Source organism: Canis lupus, chromosome 5 (assembly GCF_003254725.2).
Source record: "Canis lupus dingo isolate Sandy chromosome 5, ASM325472v2, whole genome shotgun sequence".
NCBI classification, from domain to species: domain Eukaryota; kingdom Metazoa; phylum Chordata; class Mammalia; order Carnivora; family Canidae; genus Canis; species Canis lupus.
In genome coordinates, this window is record NC_064247.1 from 14,704,651 (window position 1) to 14,718,758 (window position 14,108).

A 14,108-nucleotide genomic window follows, 5' to 3' on the forward strand; every position below is an offset into this window, starting at 1 on the left:
CCCTTTCTTGAAAGCATCAACAAGGAGGAGGCCACAGTAGGTGGAAGACACAGCTTTTTAATGGAAGCAAGTCAGTGGGCATGTCCCTAGAAGCCACCAAGTACGGTATCTGTACCCGATACAGGTACGATGTTGAGGAAGGGAACATGAAGGGGAGGAGAAGGCACCAACAAGAGAAGGAGGTGGCCGCAGGCATCCTCAGCGTCCTCTGATAAGCAGCAAGGCAGAAGGGACAGGCCTTCTGGTGCACCTGGATGGCCGCGCCTTTGGCCAGGTCACTTAAGAAGTGCGCCCCCTGGTGGCACAATCAGAAGCTCCTCGGGAGGACAGAGGAAAGGCTGGTGGCGCTGCCGGGCAACTGGCTGCCACAGCATGAGTCTCAGTCCTCCTGGCCCCAATGGAGAGGAGCCCTGTTCCTGGACTTGAGAGCAATGGATGGACATGCCCCAGGAAAGCAGCTGGCACAGTTGTGCCTATCCCTTTACCACCAGCCCCAGAAAGATCTTCCTGGAAGCAGTAGTGCAAACCAGGAGGCCACAGAGGGAAGGCTCTTCGGCCCAGGGGTCACGCAGCTAGGTGCCCAGTGCCACTATATCAGCTCCCAGCACCTCCCAGCTGCTCCAGGAGGGCCCTGACCTCACCCTCCACACGTAGCAGCTGGGCCTTGCGCCAGGGGTTAAGAGTGGCCCCTCGGCTGTCTTCCAGGTCACGAAGCAGTAGTTCAAGGTGGCGCCGGACACGGCCCCGATCCCAGCTGTTGAGGTTTCGCTGGACTTCACTAAGGATCACCGACCAGTACTCAGACACTGCCGTCCCCTCCGTCAGCGACACTACCACCCGAGCACGGCCTTTAGCAGCATCCCCCAAGTCCCGCAGGGTCTGGCGGCCCTCTGAGCTCAGCTCATTGAAGTAGAGGCTAGGAGAGAGAAGAGAAGATGGCACTCGGAGGAGCTCTGAGACAGAGGCAGAAGGGAATTCTCATAACTCATTCCCTGGCTGCAGAACGTGATGGAACAAGTGCCCACAACGCACCAGTGATGGGAGGGTGGCAGACAACAGGAGGCAGGGGCGACACCTGAATTCAGCGGGACCAGGGGCAGTAAAGACGGGGCCACTGGGGCCTAAGAAAAATGATAGCAGGGAATCGGGGCAGGGTAAGGGCCAGTCACAGAGAAGTGATGTGGTTCAGAAGCCGGCCCAGGAAGGGTAGTGAGAAGGCAGGGACAGAGGATGGGCCCTTCGGCAGGAAAAACACAGTGGACACAGGGAGGGAGAACCCAGGGCTGGAAACAGCTTCTGGCCAAGGTGGGGCGATGGGCCGGCAACGAGACTTACTGCAGCAGCTCCAAGGAAGGGTGGTCCCGGGCAGCCGTGGCCAGGGCCAGGGCCGCTGCGTCGCCAGCACCGTTGTAGGCCACGTTCAGCTCCTGCAGCTGTTGATTCCGGTCCAGCTGGGCAGCCAGGAGCTTCAGGCCCTCATCCCCGAGGCCCGTGTGCAGCAGGGACAGGTGGGTCAGCGAACTGTTTCCTGCCAGTCCCTCCACCAGCAGGGCCGCGCCAGCCACTGTCAGTGGGTTGTTGGACAGCCTACAGCCACAAGCAGCCAGAGGTTATGAGGGCCTGTGGCAGGTGCCAGGTGTCGGGACTTGGACGGAAGGGACACCCAGCCCAGGGTAGAGGTGAGCCCGGACACAAAGAAAAGAAACAGAGGGTGTGGGACGCTGCAGGGGAGGAGGAGCAGGGTGGGAGCCGATGGCCCCTCCTTCCTCCCATCTCCTGCCCTGACTCCCCTCTTCATCATTACTTCTTCTCCTCTTCCTCCCTTTCTCACCTCACACCCCAGATGCCCCTGGCCCTCCTCCTCATTCACCTCCCGTTACCCCAACCAGAACTCCGCTTCTGGGTTCCTAGTAAATCAGGCAGCACTTTGGCAGCATCTACTGAGTGCCCAGCATTAGGGTCATCCTTGTGAGGTGACAGGGAAAATCCTGGGAGGGTGTCAGTGGCACCACTACCAGGCAAGCAGCCTGGGTATTATTCCCCACCCCTCCCAACCCACACTGCTTTTAGCCACTTAGAGGCTTTCTTAGCACCTATTCTTGGAAGCATCATTCCTCTACCCTGCTGCCTGTCTGGACATGGGGGGGCAGGCCAGGGTCTAGGCTCCCACCCCCTTGATCACAGCGTGGGTGGCCCAGCACCAGGAGCACTGTGAGGCAGGAAGCTCACCTTTGACCTCAGCCTGCCACCAGCATGGCCAGATCCTCCCTCCAGCCCCCCTCCTGAAACACTCACCGCAGGGTGGTAATTTGGCACTGATCATGCAGCAGCAGGTCCCGGAGGACCCCGCAGGCTTCAGGGCCCAGGCTGTTGAGTTGCAGGCTGGAACAGGAGGTGGCCAGAGGGGAGGTAAGAAGCAAGGGAGGAGTTCTGCATGGAGCCTGCCTTCCCACCGTGCCCTCCCTCCTGTTGCCCATCACCCTCACACACACCCAACTTATCCATCCCACCCCCGGTCCTTCCTCCCAACCTTGGCATCCCTAGCATCTTCTTTCCCCATCTCTTCACCCCCAACCCTCTCCTGTCTTCATGCCCAGGCTTGAACCTCACCCTAGCTTCCGGGCGCGCAGTAAGACAGGCATGAGTGTGCGCAGCCCAGCAGGGTCCAGCTGACAGGAGGCCAAGTTCACCTCATCCAGGGAGTGCCTGCCGCTGCCCAGTACAGCTGCCACCACCGTGCACTTGAGGGGCGTCATCCGCACACCCGCCAGGTTGAGCTGGCGCAGGGAGCTGAGCACCTCAGCGGAGAAGCGCTGATTCTGGAACTCGTAGTGGAAGAAGAGATGGTCAAGGAGCTCTGATGGGGGCAGCACCTGCCGGCCCAGCTTGCCCAACTTCTTCTTGATGGCCTGGGCATTCTCCACGGCATCCAGGGTCTTGATGGGGCAGCCGAGCTGAGCCAGCACGGCCCGGTTGTGCGCAGAGAGAAGCCCTCCCATGAACATGGGGAAGAGCTCGAAGACCTCATCGTCGGGAGGCTCATCTGGGTGCCGCCGGGGGCCCTCCACGCCCAGGATACTGGCACCCATCTGGTCCAGGACATCGTCGTTGTAGTAATCCTCCTCTCGGAACATCTCCAGCACCATGGCCTGGGCCACCGCCTCGCGGCTCTTTCCCACCACGCGCCCAAATACGCGCGGCACCACCTGGGAAAGCATGGGGGTGGGGGCAGGTGCTGCAGCCCCTTGGCCTCCTGTGTCCCACTCAGCCTTCAAAGCTCAGCAAGAGGTGTGCTCTCCCGCCCGCTCAGGCCTCACCATCTCTTTTAAACGTGCAGCACCATTTCTCTGATCATACTACTGCCCCCCACCCCCCCGCAGCACCTGCCATGGCTCCCCACTGCCCATGTGGAATAGAAAATCTGTCATGATTTGGCCCCAATTTGACCTTTCCAGAGACACCTCTGGACACGAGTCATATACTTGGGACCTTAAGAAATTCTTTTTCCCAAACAACCCATATATTTGCAAGCCCAGTGGTGGGAAGGAATTAGCATCTGTTTTGCATTTTGCTGGGTGCCAGGCTACCAAGACATCCATATCCTCCACAGGATTGTGGTCATCCCAGCAACAATGACGGACATCACTCCTGTTCCTTGCAGACCCTGCAGGATCTGGCGCCGGCCAGCCACACTGCGTCCAGCCACAAACCTCTCACACTCACACACTCTGCTTCTGTCCCTTTGGCTTTTCTCAGTCTTGTGATTTTTTTTTTTTTTTTTTTTTGACAGGATCACAGTTCTCTTCCTTCAAAGCTGACTCTCTTCCTGGGGTGCTGCGCCCTCCCCTCCCAGTTCTTCTCCTGGCTAATCCTCCAGGGATCCGATTAAATGCCCTTCCTGCAGAGAGGTTTTCCTTATCCTTCCCCCTAAACCAGGGCCCCCACTTACACATGTTCACAGCACCTGGAACTTTGCTTCCCAAGCACTCACTGCAATTTTAAATTACATGGTTATGGTGACACGTTTGTGTTTCTACCGGAGGACAAGGAAGGGCAGAAACCCGGGGTGTTGTTCATTGTTTCTTCCTCAGAATCTAACACATTGCCTGGCACACAGCAGGTGCTCAAATATTTGTTGGAGAAATTAATGTTTAGGAGGCTTGGGACATTGTCTCCCCATTGCACTGGGGCCGAAAGGGAAGACGGGGCCCAGACCTCAGGCAAGGAACCGCGAGGCTGTTTTGTGGGCTGATTTTATTTTTTTCACTTTTTTTTTTTTAAGATTTTGTTTATGTATTTGGCAGAGAGAGAGCACATGAGCGCATAAGCAAGCAGGTAGAGGGACAAGCAAAGAGAGAGGGAGGAGCAGACTCCCTGCTGAGCAGGGAGCCTGATTTGGGGCTCCATCCCGGGATCCTGGGATCATGACCTAAGCTGAAGGCAGACACTTAACCGACTGAGCCACCCAGGTGCCCCTCATTTTTTTTTACTTTTTACAGGTGAGGTTCCTTCTGTGGAGGCTCTAGTGCTCCTCCCAAAACAGTCACCTGGTGATAAGATGAGGAAATGTCACCCCATGAAGCTGAGTCAATAGGCTGAAGAAACAGGTGAGACTAGTCCTCTGCCAGGCAACCCTCCTTCCCAGAGGGCTCACAGTTGTGGGACTAACAATAGGGAGCACTGAGGGGCTCTTTGAACCCTGTCAGGAGACCACAGCCTCTCACTATAATCCAGAGCAGGCAAGCCCATCCTCAAAGGGTGGGCTGGCCGCAGCAATGCCATTACCCCCCTTTCTGAGGCAATGATGGGAGAAGGGGTGGGCTGCCTGTTTTTTTTTTTTTATGTTTAACAAACACTTAAATAGAACTTCCTATGTGCCTAAGAATGAATACATTTAGTCCTCATATTAGGCCAATGATATAGATTCTATTATCTCCATTTAACAGATAAGGACTTGGAGGTACAGAGAGGTTAAGTAACTTGTCCAAGATTACACAGCTAGTAAGTGGCAGAGCCTCGATTTGAACCCACAGAGCTGGATTACTGAATCCCTGTTCCTAACCCCTATGCTCTGCTGCCTATAAAAAGGAAAACTTAAAAAAAAAAAAAAAAAAAAAAGGAAAACTTGTTGGGAGCCTGGGTAGCTCAGTGGTTAAGCATGTGCCTTTGGCTCAGGGTGTGATCTCAGAGTCTGGGATCAAGTCCCGCACCTGGCTTCCTGCATGGAGCCTGTTTCTCTCTGTGTCTCTCATAAATAAATAAATAAAATCTAAAAAGAGAAAAACTTGTTAAAGTTTTGCCAGCACTGACCGGGACTCTGACTCCTCAGGACAGGCTATTGAAACATTCCTAGAGAGGACCAGGGTTACCCAGCAAGGCACAGGAGCTTAACAGAAATGTCCATAATATATCAGTAAAGTTTGGCAGAGAGAGCACAGGCTTTGGAATAACAAAACCTGGACTTAGATCCCAGCTAATCCACTATCTGAGTGACCTTGGACAAATTACTTGGCCCCTGTGAGCCTCAGCTTCTTTATCTAAAAAAGGAATCATAGGGGCACCTGGGTGGCTCAGTTGGTTAAGTGTCTGCTTCTAGCTCAGGTCATGATCTCAGGGTCCTGGAATTGAGCCCCACATCCGGCTCCCTGCTGAGCAGGGAGTCTGCTTCTCCCTCTCCCTCTGCCTTTCCCCCAGCTAGTGGACTTGCACGCGCCTCTCACTCTCTCAAATAAATAAAATAAAATAAATATTTTTTTAAAAATTAACAAGGAATCATAATAATATTTCCTTGACAAGGCACCTGATAGCCATCACCAGAGGGTGGATCCTTCCTCCCCTCAGAAACGTAGCATATCCGCCCTGCTCCTGACACAGTCCTCAGGCCTGTAATTGGGATTCTGGAACAGGCCTGCACTATCCTAAGTCAATTACCGATGCCATTTATCCTCCCGGTATAAATGAATAAAATGGCATCTGCTTTATAAACTTGTCTCTGGTGATTTAGTTAGGATGAGTCATCATTCCCAGAGTCTAACCACCTCTAGATACATTGGAGTTTCTGGGCCTGCAAAGCAGAGGACAGACCTTGGACGGTGGTGACTCCCACCTCCCACCAACAAAGACCAGGAGAAGAGACGCAAAAAGCAAATAGAAAACCATTGCTAAGGTCACGGGATTGTCATTAACATCCCTGTGGCCTCATATCGTCCTCCCAGCCTTTGAGCCATCCTCAGCCCATGCTTTCTCCCTCCCCCTCCCTTATGTTTGGGAGCCAGATTGCCCAAATCTGAAGCCAGAGTCAGGAACAGGACTCACAGCTATGCAGGAAGCAGCAGGTGCCTTCTGGGGGAGGAGCAAGAGGTGAAAGGGGCATATGGGGGATGGAGAGCCTGGGGCCCTGGGACCCTGGGGCCGTTCGTTACCTTGAGCAGGTTGAGGAGCAGAGGCAGAGCTCGCAGGGGCAGAAGCTTGGCCACGATGCCCAGGACCAGACTAACGTCCTCCCCGACACGGCCCACGAGCTCGGCCACTTCCTTGCCCACCTGCTGCAGGGTGGTCTTTCGCAAACCCAGCACGATGTAGAGGGCGGCCAGGTACTCCTGCATGGCCGGAACGATGAACACAAAAGTGCCCCGGTGCCCGGGTTCCACACAAGGGGCCAGGAAAAACGTCAGGGCGTCCCGGCGGAAGACATGTAGCAGCTGGAACTCTTCCTCCGTCTTGACGCCAGCTTCCAGGCAGCTGCGGACGTCCTCTTCGGAGAAGTAGGTCTTGCGGGAGGACACACCCTCGTAGGCCAACTTGCCCATGGTTCGGGCTGCATAGGCCATGAGGGACAGCTTGGATGGGTCAGTGCTGTCCAGCATCTCCCCGTTGAAGTTTAGACGCAGGAAGCTGGTGTAAATGCTCGTGAGGGTCTGGCCGGGTGGTGTGGGGGCATGCAGGAAGTGCAGGGTGGCGCAGACAAGCCAGCAGTAGGAGGGCAGGAAGCAGGCAGCGGCAATCTGGTGGTGCCCCTCCAGGTTCCGGGAGAGCATCTCCACCAGGTTGTCCCGCTGAGCCGGGGTGATCGAGATCCCCGCACCCCCAGCTCCATACCCACAGTCTGGCTGGTTGAGGCGGAGCTGGAAGTAGAGCTTCTGCAGGTTGGTATCAGAGAAGCCACAGATCTCACCATAGCGGCCCACGTACTTGCTGGGGATTCGGCCGATGGCCGAGGGCCGGGTGGTCACCAGAATGCTGGCCTGGGGACAGCACAGTTGAGGGTTAAGAAGGACCTTCGTGTCCTCATTGCCTCAATCCCCAGAAAGCCCGTGAAGACCGAGTGTCCAAGGATGAGGATGAGGATGAGCAAGGTAATTATAACTGTTACTGAGCCTGCACTATGACCAGGGCCCTGTGTGAGGTGCCTTCTAGGCAGGATCTCGTCTGATCAGGACAGCTCAGGGAGAGAAGGAAACAAAGCTTGGACAAGTTAGTGACTTGCGCAAAGACACGCAGTTGGGACACGGAGGGGCAGGTTTGAACTGATGGAGAAACATGTGGGGTCAGGACACAAGTCTTTCGGGGGGACGAGTTAGGGACAGCCGTGGCAGGGGCGGGGCAGGAGGCCACTCACCTCAGGCAGCATGTATTTGCGCAACAGGTTGACCATGATGGCAGCTGGCGCCTTTGGCTCCTTGGGGTCACTGCAAAGGCCGGTTCCCGCTAACCGGAAGTCGAGGTTGAGATGCTCCAGGCCGTGGAGCACAAAGAGCAGGCGGGACCCAGCAGCAGCCATCAGAGGAAGAATCTCCTTCAGGGGCGTGTAGCGCTGAGCCACGAGTTGGCACAAGGAGGCTGGGGCAGGGCCCAGGGAGGACAGGTCCTCACAGGAGAAGGGGATGAGCAGCTCGAAGGCCGGCAACCGTCCGTAGCACCAGTCCAGAACCATCTTGCGCACCAGCGTGCTCTTGCCCGTGCCCACCGTGCCATACAGCACCACAGTCTGCACCCGGCGCCCGCAGGCATCTGGGTCAAAGAGCTGAGACAGGGCCAGAGGGGGGAGTCCAGCCAGGGGGTGCTGATGCCCCAGGGTCAGCTGGGCCGATGGGCGAAGCAGCTCATCTGGGGTGCTCTCGCGGATCACAGGGTCCACGTGGACTGTGTCCAGTGCAAAGGTGGGGCCAAACTGGCGCTCTTCTCTGGGCAGCCGGGTGAACCACTCGGCCAGATTCTGGCGGTGGTGCTGGACAGCTTCTGGGTGGGAAAGCAAGGGGGATGGGTCAAGGAAAGGGGCTGGAAGATGCAGGAGCTTAGGGATGGCAAGGGTGGTGGTAGGGTCAGGCTGCAGAGCAAGACCCAGCACCAGGATATGGAGACCGAGGATGGTGCTATGTATCTAGGACTCTCTCAGACAATAGACTGTCCAGAACGTTTGGAACCTCCATGGCAGAAAGTGGTGAGCCATGAGACAAGTGATGCCAAACCTAGGTTGAACAGTTGCGTGGTTGTCTGCGGGCAATCTCCACGTGACCGTTAGACCAGTCTGTTGAAGGTAGGGATGATATGTGCCTCCCAGTGCTTAGTACATGGTAAGTGTGGTAGGTATGCCCTGCAAAGTGTTGCAGGGAGGGATACCTGGACAGGTGGACGATGGAACGTCCACACACAGGGAGGGGTGTGATGCAGGGGTAGGGTTTGCCCGCTGAAGGATGATGGCAGTGGATCCTCTATGCCTCCTTCTTCCTGCCTGCTTCTCCCTCCAGACCCAGCTCCCCACCTCCCAATCCCTGGCCACTGGGATCCCAGGCAGCCTCTCCCCTCAGGTTTTACCAGATGCAGAGAGGCCCTGGAACAACGATCCATGCCTTCTGGATGGAGGGCCACTCCCCGCTGAGCTTCCACGGTGACGTACAAAGGCCCTAAGAACAAGAAGAAGGGATGAGCTGGGGCTCAGCTACTAGGCCCAGCCTCTGTACAGGCTCAGAGTCCAGGCCTGCCTGAATTGCTGGACTTCTAGCTTCCTGAGATCTAGGCCTGACCCTGGACACCCAAGTCGAGAGCCTTGTCTAACTCTCACATCCTTCCCAGGAACTGAGGTCTTATCCCCAACCCTGCCCCTTATTCCAGCTCTGCTGACTGCCTGCCTAGAACTCCACCCACTTCCCACAGATCCTCCCTCCGGCTGCCCTCCGAGCTTGTACTACAGATAAGGGAAACCAATTTCCTCTTAGGCCTGGTAGCTGACTCGGTACCCTCACTCTGGGAAGGGGCGGGGACAGGGGGATCAAGCTATCTCCAAGTCCTGACCCTTCCTGGGCTACTCTGCTTTGCCCAGATGTGTTCTAGGGCACAACATGGAGGCCTCACCTAGGGAGCCCACGGGGAAGCCCCCCTTTTAGAGGCCAACTCCAGTGGATCAGGAAGGGGATTCGTTCATCTGCAGAGAGAAAGGGGAAGGCGGAAATAGCATCCAGAGCCCATCCACATTTCCCCACCAACACACAGACTTCACATCTACATCAAATCCTCCATTATTTGTCCTCGCAGCATCATGTACTGCCCCTTTGTGGCAGTTACTATACAATTTTATATCTCATTGTGTGATTATTTGATTAACATTCATTTCTGCCCCACCTCCCTCCATGAGAGCAGAGACCACATCTATTTTTGTTTATAATGACATACTTAGAACTTAGCACAAGGTCTGGCACACAGCACGCTCTTAATAAATATTTGTTGGATGCAGTGCTCGCTTTGGCAGCACATATACTAAAATTGGAACGATACAGAGATTAGCACGGCCCCTGCACAAGGATGACACGCAAATTCGTGAAGCATTCCATATTTAAAAATATATATATTTGTTGGATGCAAAATGAAATCAGACAAGTGATCCTAGACTTCATGTAGCTACAGGGACCCTCAAAGATCATCTAGCTTGACTCCCTCACTTTAGGATGGGAAACAGGGAACCTCAGGGAAGTGAGATGAGTTGCCCAAGGCCAACAGTTTGTGAATCTCAGAGCTGGGGCTAACACACCTGGTGTCTGGATCCCTGCTCTCTTAGAGACACCATCTGGACTCTGAAGAGGAGAGGTAGAAACAGAAACCCCTGCTTCCTGCTCACCTGCTGACTGGAGTCCTCTTCCCAGACCAGGGCCCCAAGTGACCCTGGGCAAACGGCGGCCCCACCTCATGGTAGAGAAGAAGGTCAGAGCCCAGGGGCCTTAGTGCGCCACCTTCTATCCAGGGGACTTAGTGCGCCACCTTCTATCCTGTTCCCCTGCAAGAAGACTTGTATGAATGGACAAAACACACACACACATATACACACACACCCCTTCCCATCCCTACCTCCCTGTTCAGGCCACAGAAAGGCCTTCCTCCTTCCTCCTTGGGAAGTATCAGCCCTTCCTTAAATGTCAGCCATGGGAAAGCCCTGGCCTGGCTGGCCTTCGGATTGACTTCCTCTCCTATATCCCCCACTTGACAGATGCCATTTTATCTCCTACCACCTCTGCCTCTCCCCTGGGCCTTCATGAGGGCCTTTCTCCTGAGTCTCAGCCTGCTGCTTTATTTAGGTGTCCTTTTTTTTTTTTCTTTTTTTTTTTCTTGGCTGCTAGCAAGCTCACATGAGTCCAGCGTTCATTTTCAATGGCTTTTCTGGACCTACATTTTCAGGTAACAATCATCTACTCTCCTCTGTGTTTTTTTTTCCCCTCTGCTATCAGGTCCTGTTAGCTGAGTTTTAATGATTTTATCATTTTATCTTCTCTGTGACTTTTATGTCAGCTGCCTTTGAGGCTGGCATAAATAATAAATGAACAAATGAATGAACTTCCTACTTGACATCTCCATCTGGCTATCCTGCCCCTTCTTCAAGCTTCACAAATACACTCCTCGCCCTCCTCCCCTTTTACTTTGCTGCATATCTACCCAATCACACATTTATACTAGGAACCTGACCTCTTGGTCTCCCCTCCTTCTTACGGTGGGTCTGGGTCGAATAGTCCTTCTCCCAGTGCTTTGCCAGTCTGGTCCTATTGCATGATCCCTATGCCCTTCCTGTGCTACCATAGACCCTCTGTGCACTTCTGGGGCCCCTCCCGCTCCTTCCTGGTCTCTGCCTTCAGCCTCGGCCCACCCCATTCCAATCTGTCTTCCCAGCTACAGATCACCTCCCTAAAATCCTACGTTACAGGTTGAGTCCAAACACTTAGCCCACCCACAATAGCTAGTTTTTGGAGTTTGCCCCCAACCCAGACAGCATCTGCCCGGCTCACCAAATTCCTGCTCACACTTTTCCTAACTTTGTGCATACACTTTTTTGGGCTTGGCATGGCCTTGCTCCCTTGTTAGAATCTTACACGATCTTTTAAGGCCCTGCTCAAAGGCCCCCTCTTCCAGGAAGTCTCTCCTGATGCCCCTTACACGGAGCAGTGTGCTGCTATCCGGGACCCCGCCTGTCCTTAAGGGGAGGTCACGCTCTGGGATAATCAGCTGCCTGAAGCCCAACCGCCAGCAGGGCCAACCAGTGCAGGGCTGGGGCTCGGAGCAGAGGTCCCGGGGCCGGGGAAGCGGGCAGAGAAGGCCCCGGGAAGCTAAGGAAGCTGGAGGCGCCCGGCTCAGTGGGATCAAACCGGCTGCAGGGCCGCCACCTCCACACGGGGCTCGCGGAGCTGGGGGGGGGGGGGCATTTCCAGAGATCACCCCACACCGCCCCGCTCCGCGGCCCGGGAGAAAAGGAGGGCGCCGCAGCAAGGGCGCGGGGGCTGCTCCCGCGGGCCGAGCTCCTCCCCCAAATGGGTCCCACGCAGCTCTCCCCGCTCCCGAAGGCTTCGGAGCCAGGAGGGGAGGCCGCGGCGAGCCCCCCGCCCAGCGCACCGCTCGCTCGTCCGGGTCCGGCGGGCGGACTCCCCCGCAGCACGCGCGCCGCGGCCCGGCCGGGGCGGGGGGCGACCGAGCCGGCTGGGCCTTCCCCGCGGCTGCCGGCGTCTCTCGCCTCCTCCCGGAGCCTCCCCGGCAGCCGGGCCCGACCGCGGGCGGCGGAGGAAGCGGACGGCGACCCGAGCCGGGAGCCGCGGCGAGCAGGCCCCGGGGCGGAGACTTCTGCGGCCGCGGGCCTCCGTCCGGGCGGGCCCCGCCGCTCCGACCGCCCCCTGCAGGCTCCCGGCGCCAGCGCCAGCGCCCGCCGCTCCCCCCGGCGGGCGGGGCTCGCCGCTCGCTCGGCCCATTGCGCGGATGGACGCCTCGTGGCCCGAGACGCCTGGCGCAGGCTGACCCAAGGGGGAGGCGGAAGGGCCCGAACGGGAAGCCCCGCCTGGGTCTTCCTGCCTCGCACCCCCGCCCGCCGCGGCCGCTGCGGAGGCACCTACCCGTCCCCAGGGCATTCTTCCCTCCGTGCCTCTCCACCCCCTCAGCCTACCTCCTGGCAGAGATCTGAGTCAAGGCCTTGTTGGGTCCCCCTCTGCAGCTGGCTCTCTTCGGACCCCAGGCCTCTGTGCGTGGCTTCTGGACACTTTGACCAAGGAAGGAGTAAGGATGAGGGATGGGAGAGAACTCCCACCCCAACCTGCTCTTCTCGTCCGGCACTCAGTCATGGCCCAGCCCTGGGGCTTCCTGGGCCCCAAAGTTCTCACCCTCATCCCCGGTGCTTCCACACAGAGCACACCCAGGGCCCACAGCCAGGGCACGCCCACATGCAAACAGAGGTGTGCAGTGTGCACTGAACAGAGGTGTGCAATGGGAAAGCCATAGAGCGGCACCTCAGGGCAGCACTTGAAGAGGCCTCTGTGATCTCTACTGTCCATCCAGACTGAAGGCAGTGTTGATGTTTTATTTACACGTGCAGATGTGTGTTCATTCACTGAACACATGGCCTTGGGTTTATACTGAGCAACCAGAACAAGGTATGCAGGAGCCAGAGCATAGCTGGTAGCCCAAATGCTGGTCCTTCAGAGGCTGACAGAAGCCTTTGGAAAGGCTGGGAGAGGAAGTTACTAACTGCCTCTGGCAGACAAAGTGGCATTTGAATTATTTTTCTTTAAAGATTTTATTTACTTATTCATGAGAGACACACAGAGAGAGAGGCCGAGACACAGGCAGAGGGAGAAGCAGGCTCCATGCAGGGAGCCTGATGTGGGACTCGATCTCAGGTCACCAGGATCAGGCCCTGGGCTAAAGGTGGCACTAAACCGCTGAGCCACCCAGGGCTGCCCTGACATTTGAATTAGATCTTAAATTTTAAGTCCGAGAAGGGAAGGGTATTTCCAGAAAGCAGGGGTAAAGGAACGTTCTCATTTTAAGAAAAGCTCTGAAAGGGGAGTAGAATGGGATGAGGGGAGGGGAGGTAGAGCAACGCTATGAATGTGGTCTCGGGGGTGACGTTTCAGGCCTGGGGGTCTTCTGGCTTCACTCCACTTACCTAGCCACGCCAGGCCGACGGGCCCCTGGCTGCAGTTACTGGACACGGCTCAACACCAGCTGTTCCCCTCCCTGCTCCCAGTGGCTATGCCAGCCATGTAGGCTTTATGAACAACATATAATTTGACTGGCCTCTTGCAGACACAAGCACCATGAGTCACGCTGTGGGCATGTGCTCTGTCGTCTGATGTCAGGATGGGGCGCCAGGTCCTGGAGACCCATAGCATGGAGAACTACCTGAATCATCTCTGACCCCTAGCCTTTCACACAGGGCCTGACACAGAAGGTGGCTGCACCTGAAGGAAATGACCTCTGAGTCCAGGAAGGGCTGGCCCTTCGGGAGAGCGGGCCCATTTCAAAGCATGATTGGCCGGGCAGAGGGCCGAGGTCAGCCAGTGGGACGAGTGGGACAAATCGCAGGTGGCTCACACTGGCAAGAGCATGGTATCTGGAGAGCTCACTCAAGTTGCTTTTCCAAGCCTTGGTTTTCTTCACTGTGAAAGGAGGAAATGATAATGCTCATCCTAGCAGCCTCATGGGGTTATTGTCAGAATCCAAAGAGCTTTCTTTGCAAGGATGTGAGCTGCTCTACAGATGTTCTCTGTGGCTGAATGGCCCTTACTGGCTCCAGAATGACTGTTCGTCTCCTTTAGCTCCCAAGGGCACTTATAAGTGTGTGTTTATAAATGTTTTACTCTTTT

General features: G+C 56.1%; 1 protein-coding gene and 1 non-coding gene across 5 annotated transcripts; one reads left to right on the forward strand and one right to left on the reverse strand.

The window, feature by feature from the left end:
• Positions 1–37: 37 nt before the first annotated feature.
• Positions 38–12,638, reverse strand: NLRX1 (NLR family member X1). 4 transcript variants are annotated; one of them, XM_025465256.3, is made up of 10 exons: positions 12,410–12,638; positions 10,112–10,267; positions 9,352–9,421; positions 8,815–8,903; positions 7,619–8,238; positions 6,423–7,244; positions 2,611–3,206; positions 2,296–2,382; positions 1,336–1,587; positions 38–916 (listed from the first exon to the last, which is right to left on the reverse strand). In XM_025465256.3, exons 2-10 carry the CDS (start codon positions 10,179–10,181, stop codon positions 595–597), a joined length of 2,928 nt encoding a protein of 975 aa, XP_025321041.3. In that variant the 5' UTR covers positions 10,182–10,267; positions 12,410–12,638; the 3' UTR covers positions 38–594. The 4 variants fall into 4 exon arrangements, with proteins under 4 accessions (XP_025321041.3, XP_025321043.3, XP_025321040.3 ...); XM_025465258.3 differs by lacking the exon at positions 12,410–12,638 and adding an exon at positions 11,869–12,119 and having other exon boundaries at positions 7,619–8,235; XM_025465255.3 differs by lacking the exon at positions 12,410–12,638 and adding an exon at positions 11,869–12,118.
• Positions 9,730–9,833, forward strand: LOC112671561 (U6 spliceosomal RNA). Its single transcript, XR_003143692.1, has one exon. It is a non-coding gene; the product is annotated as a U6 spliceosomal RNA (small nuclear RNA).
• Positions 12,639–14,108: the final 1,470 nt, after the last annotated feature.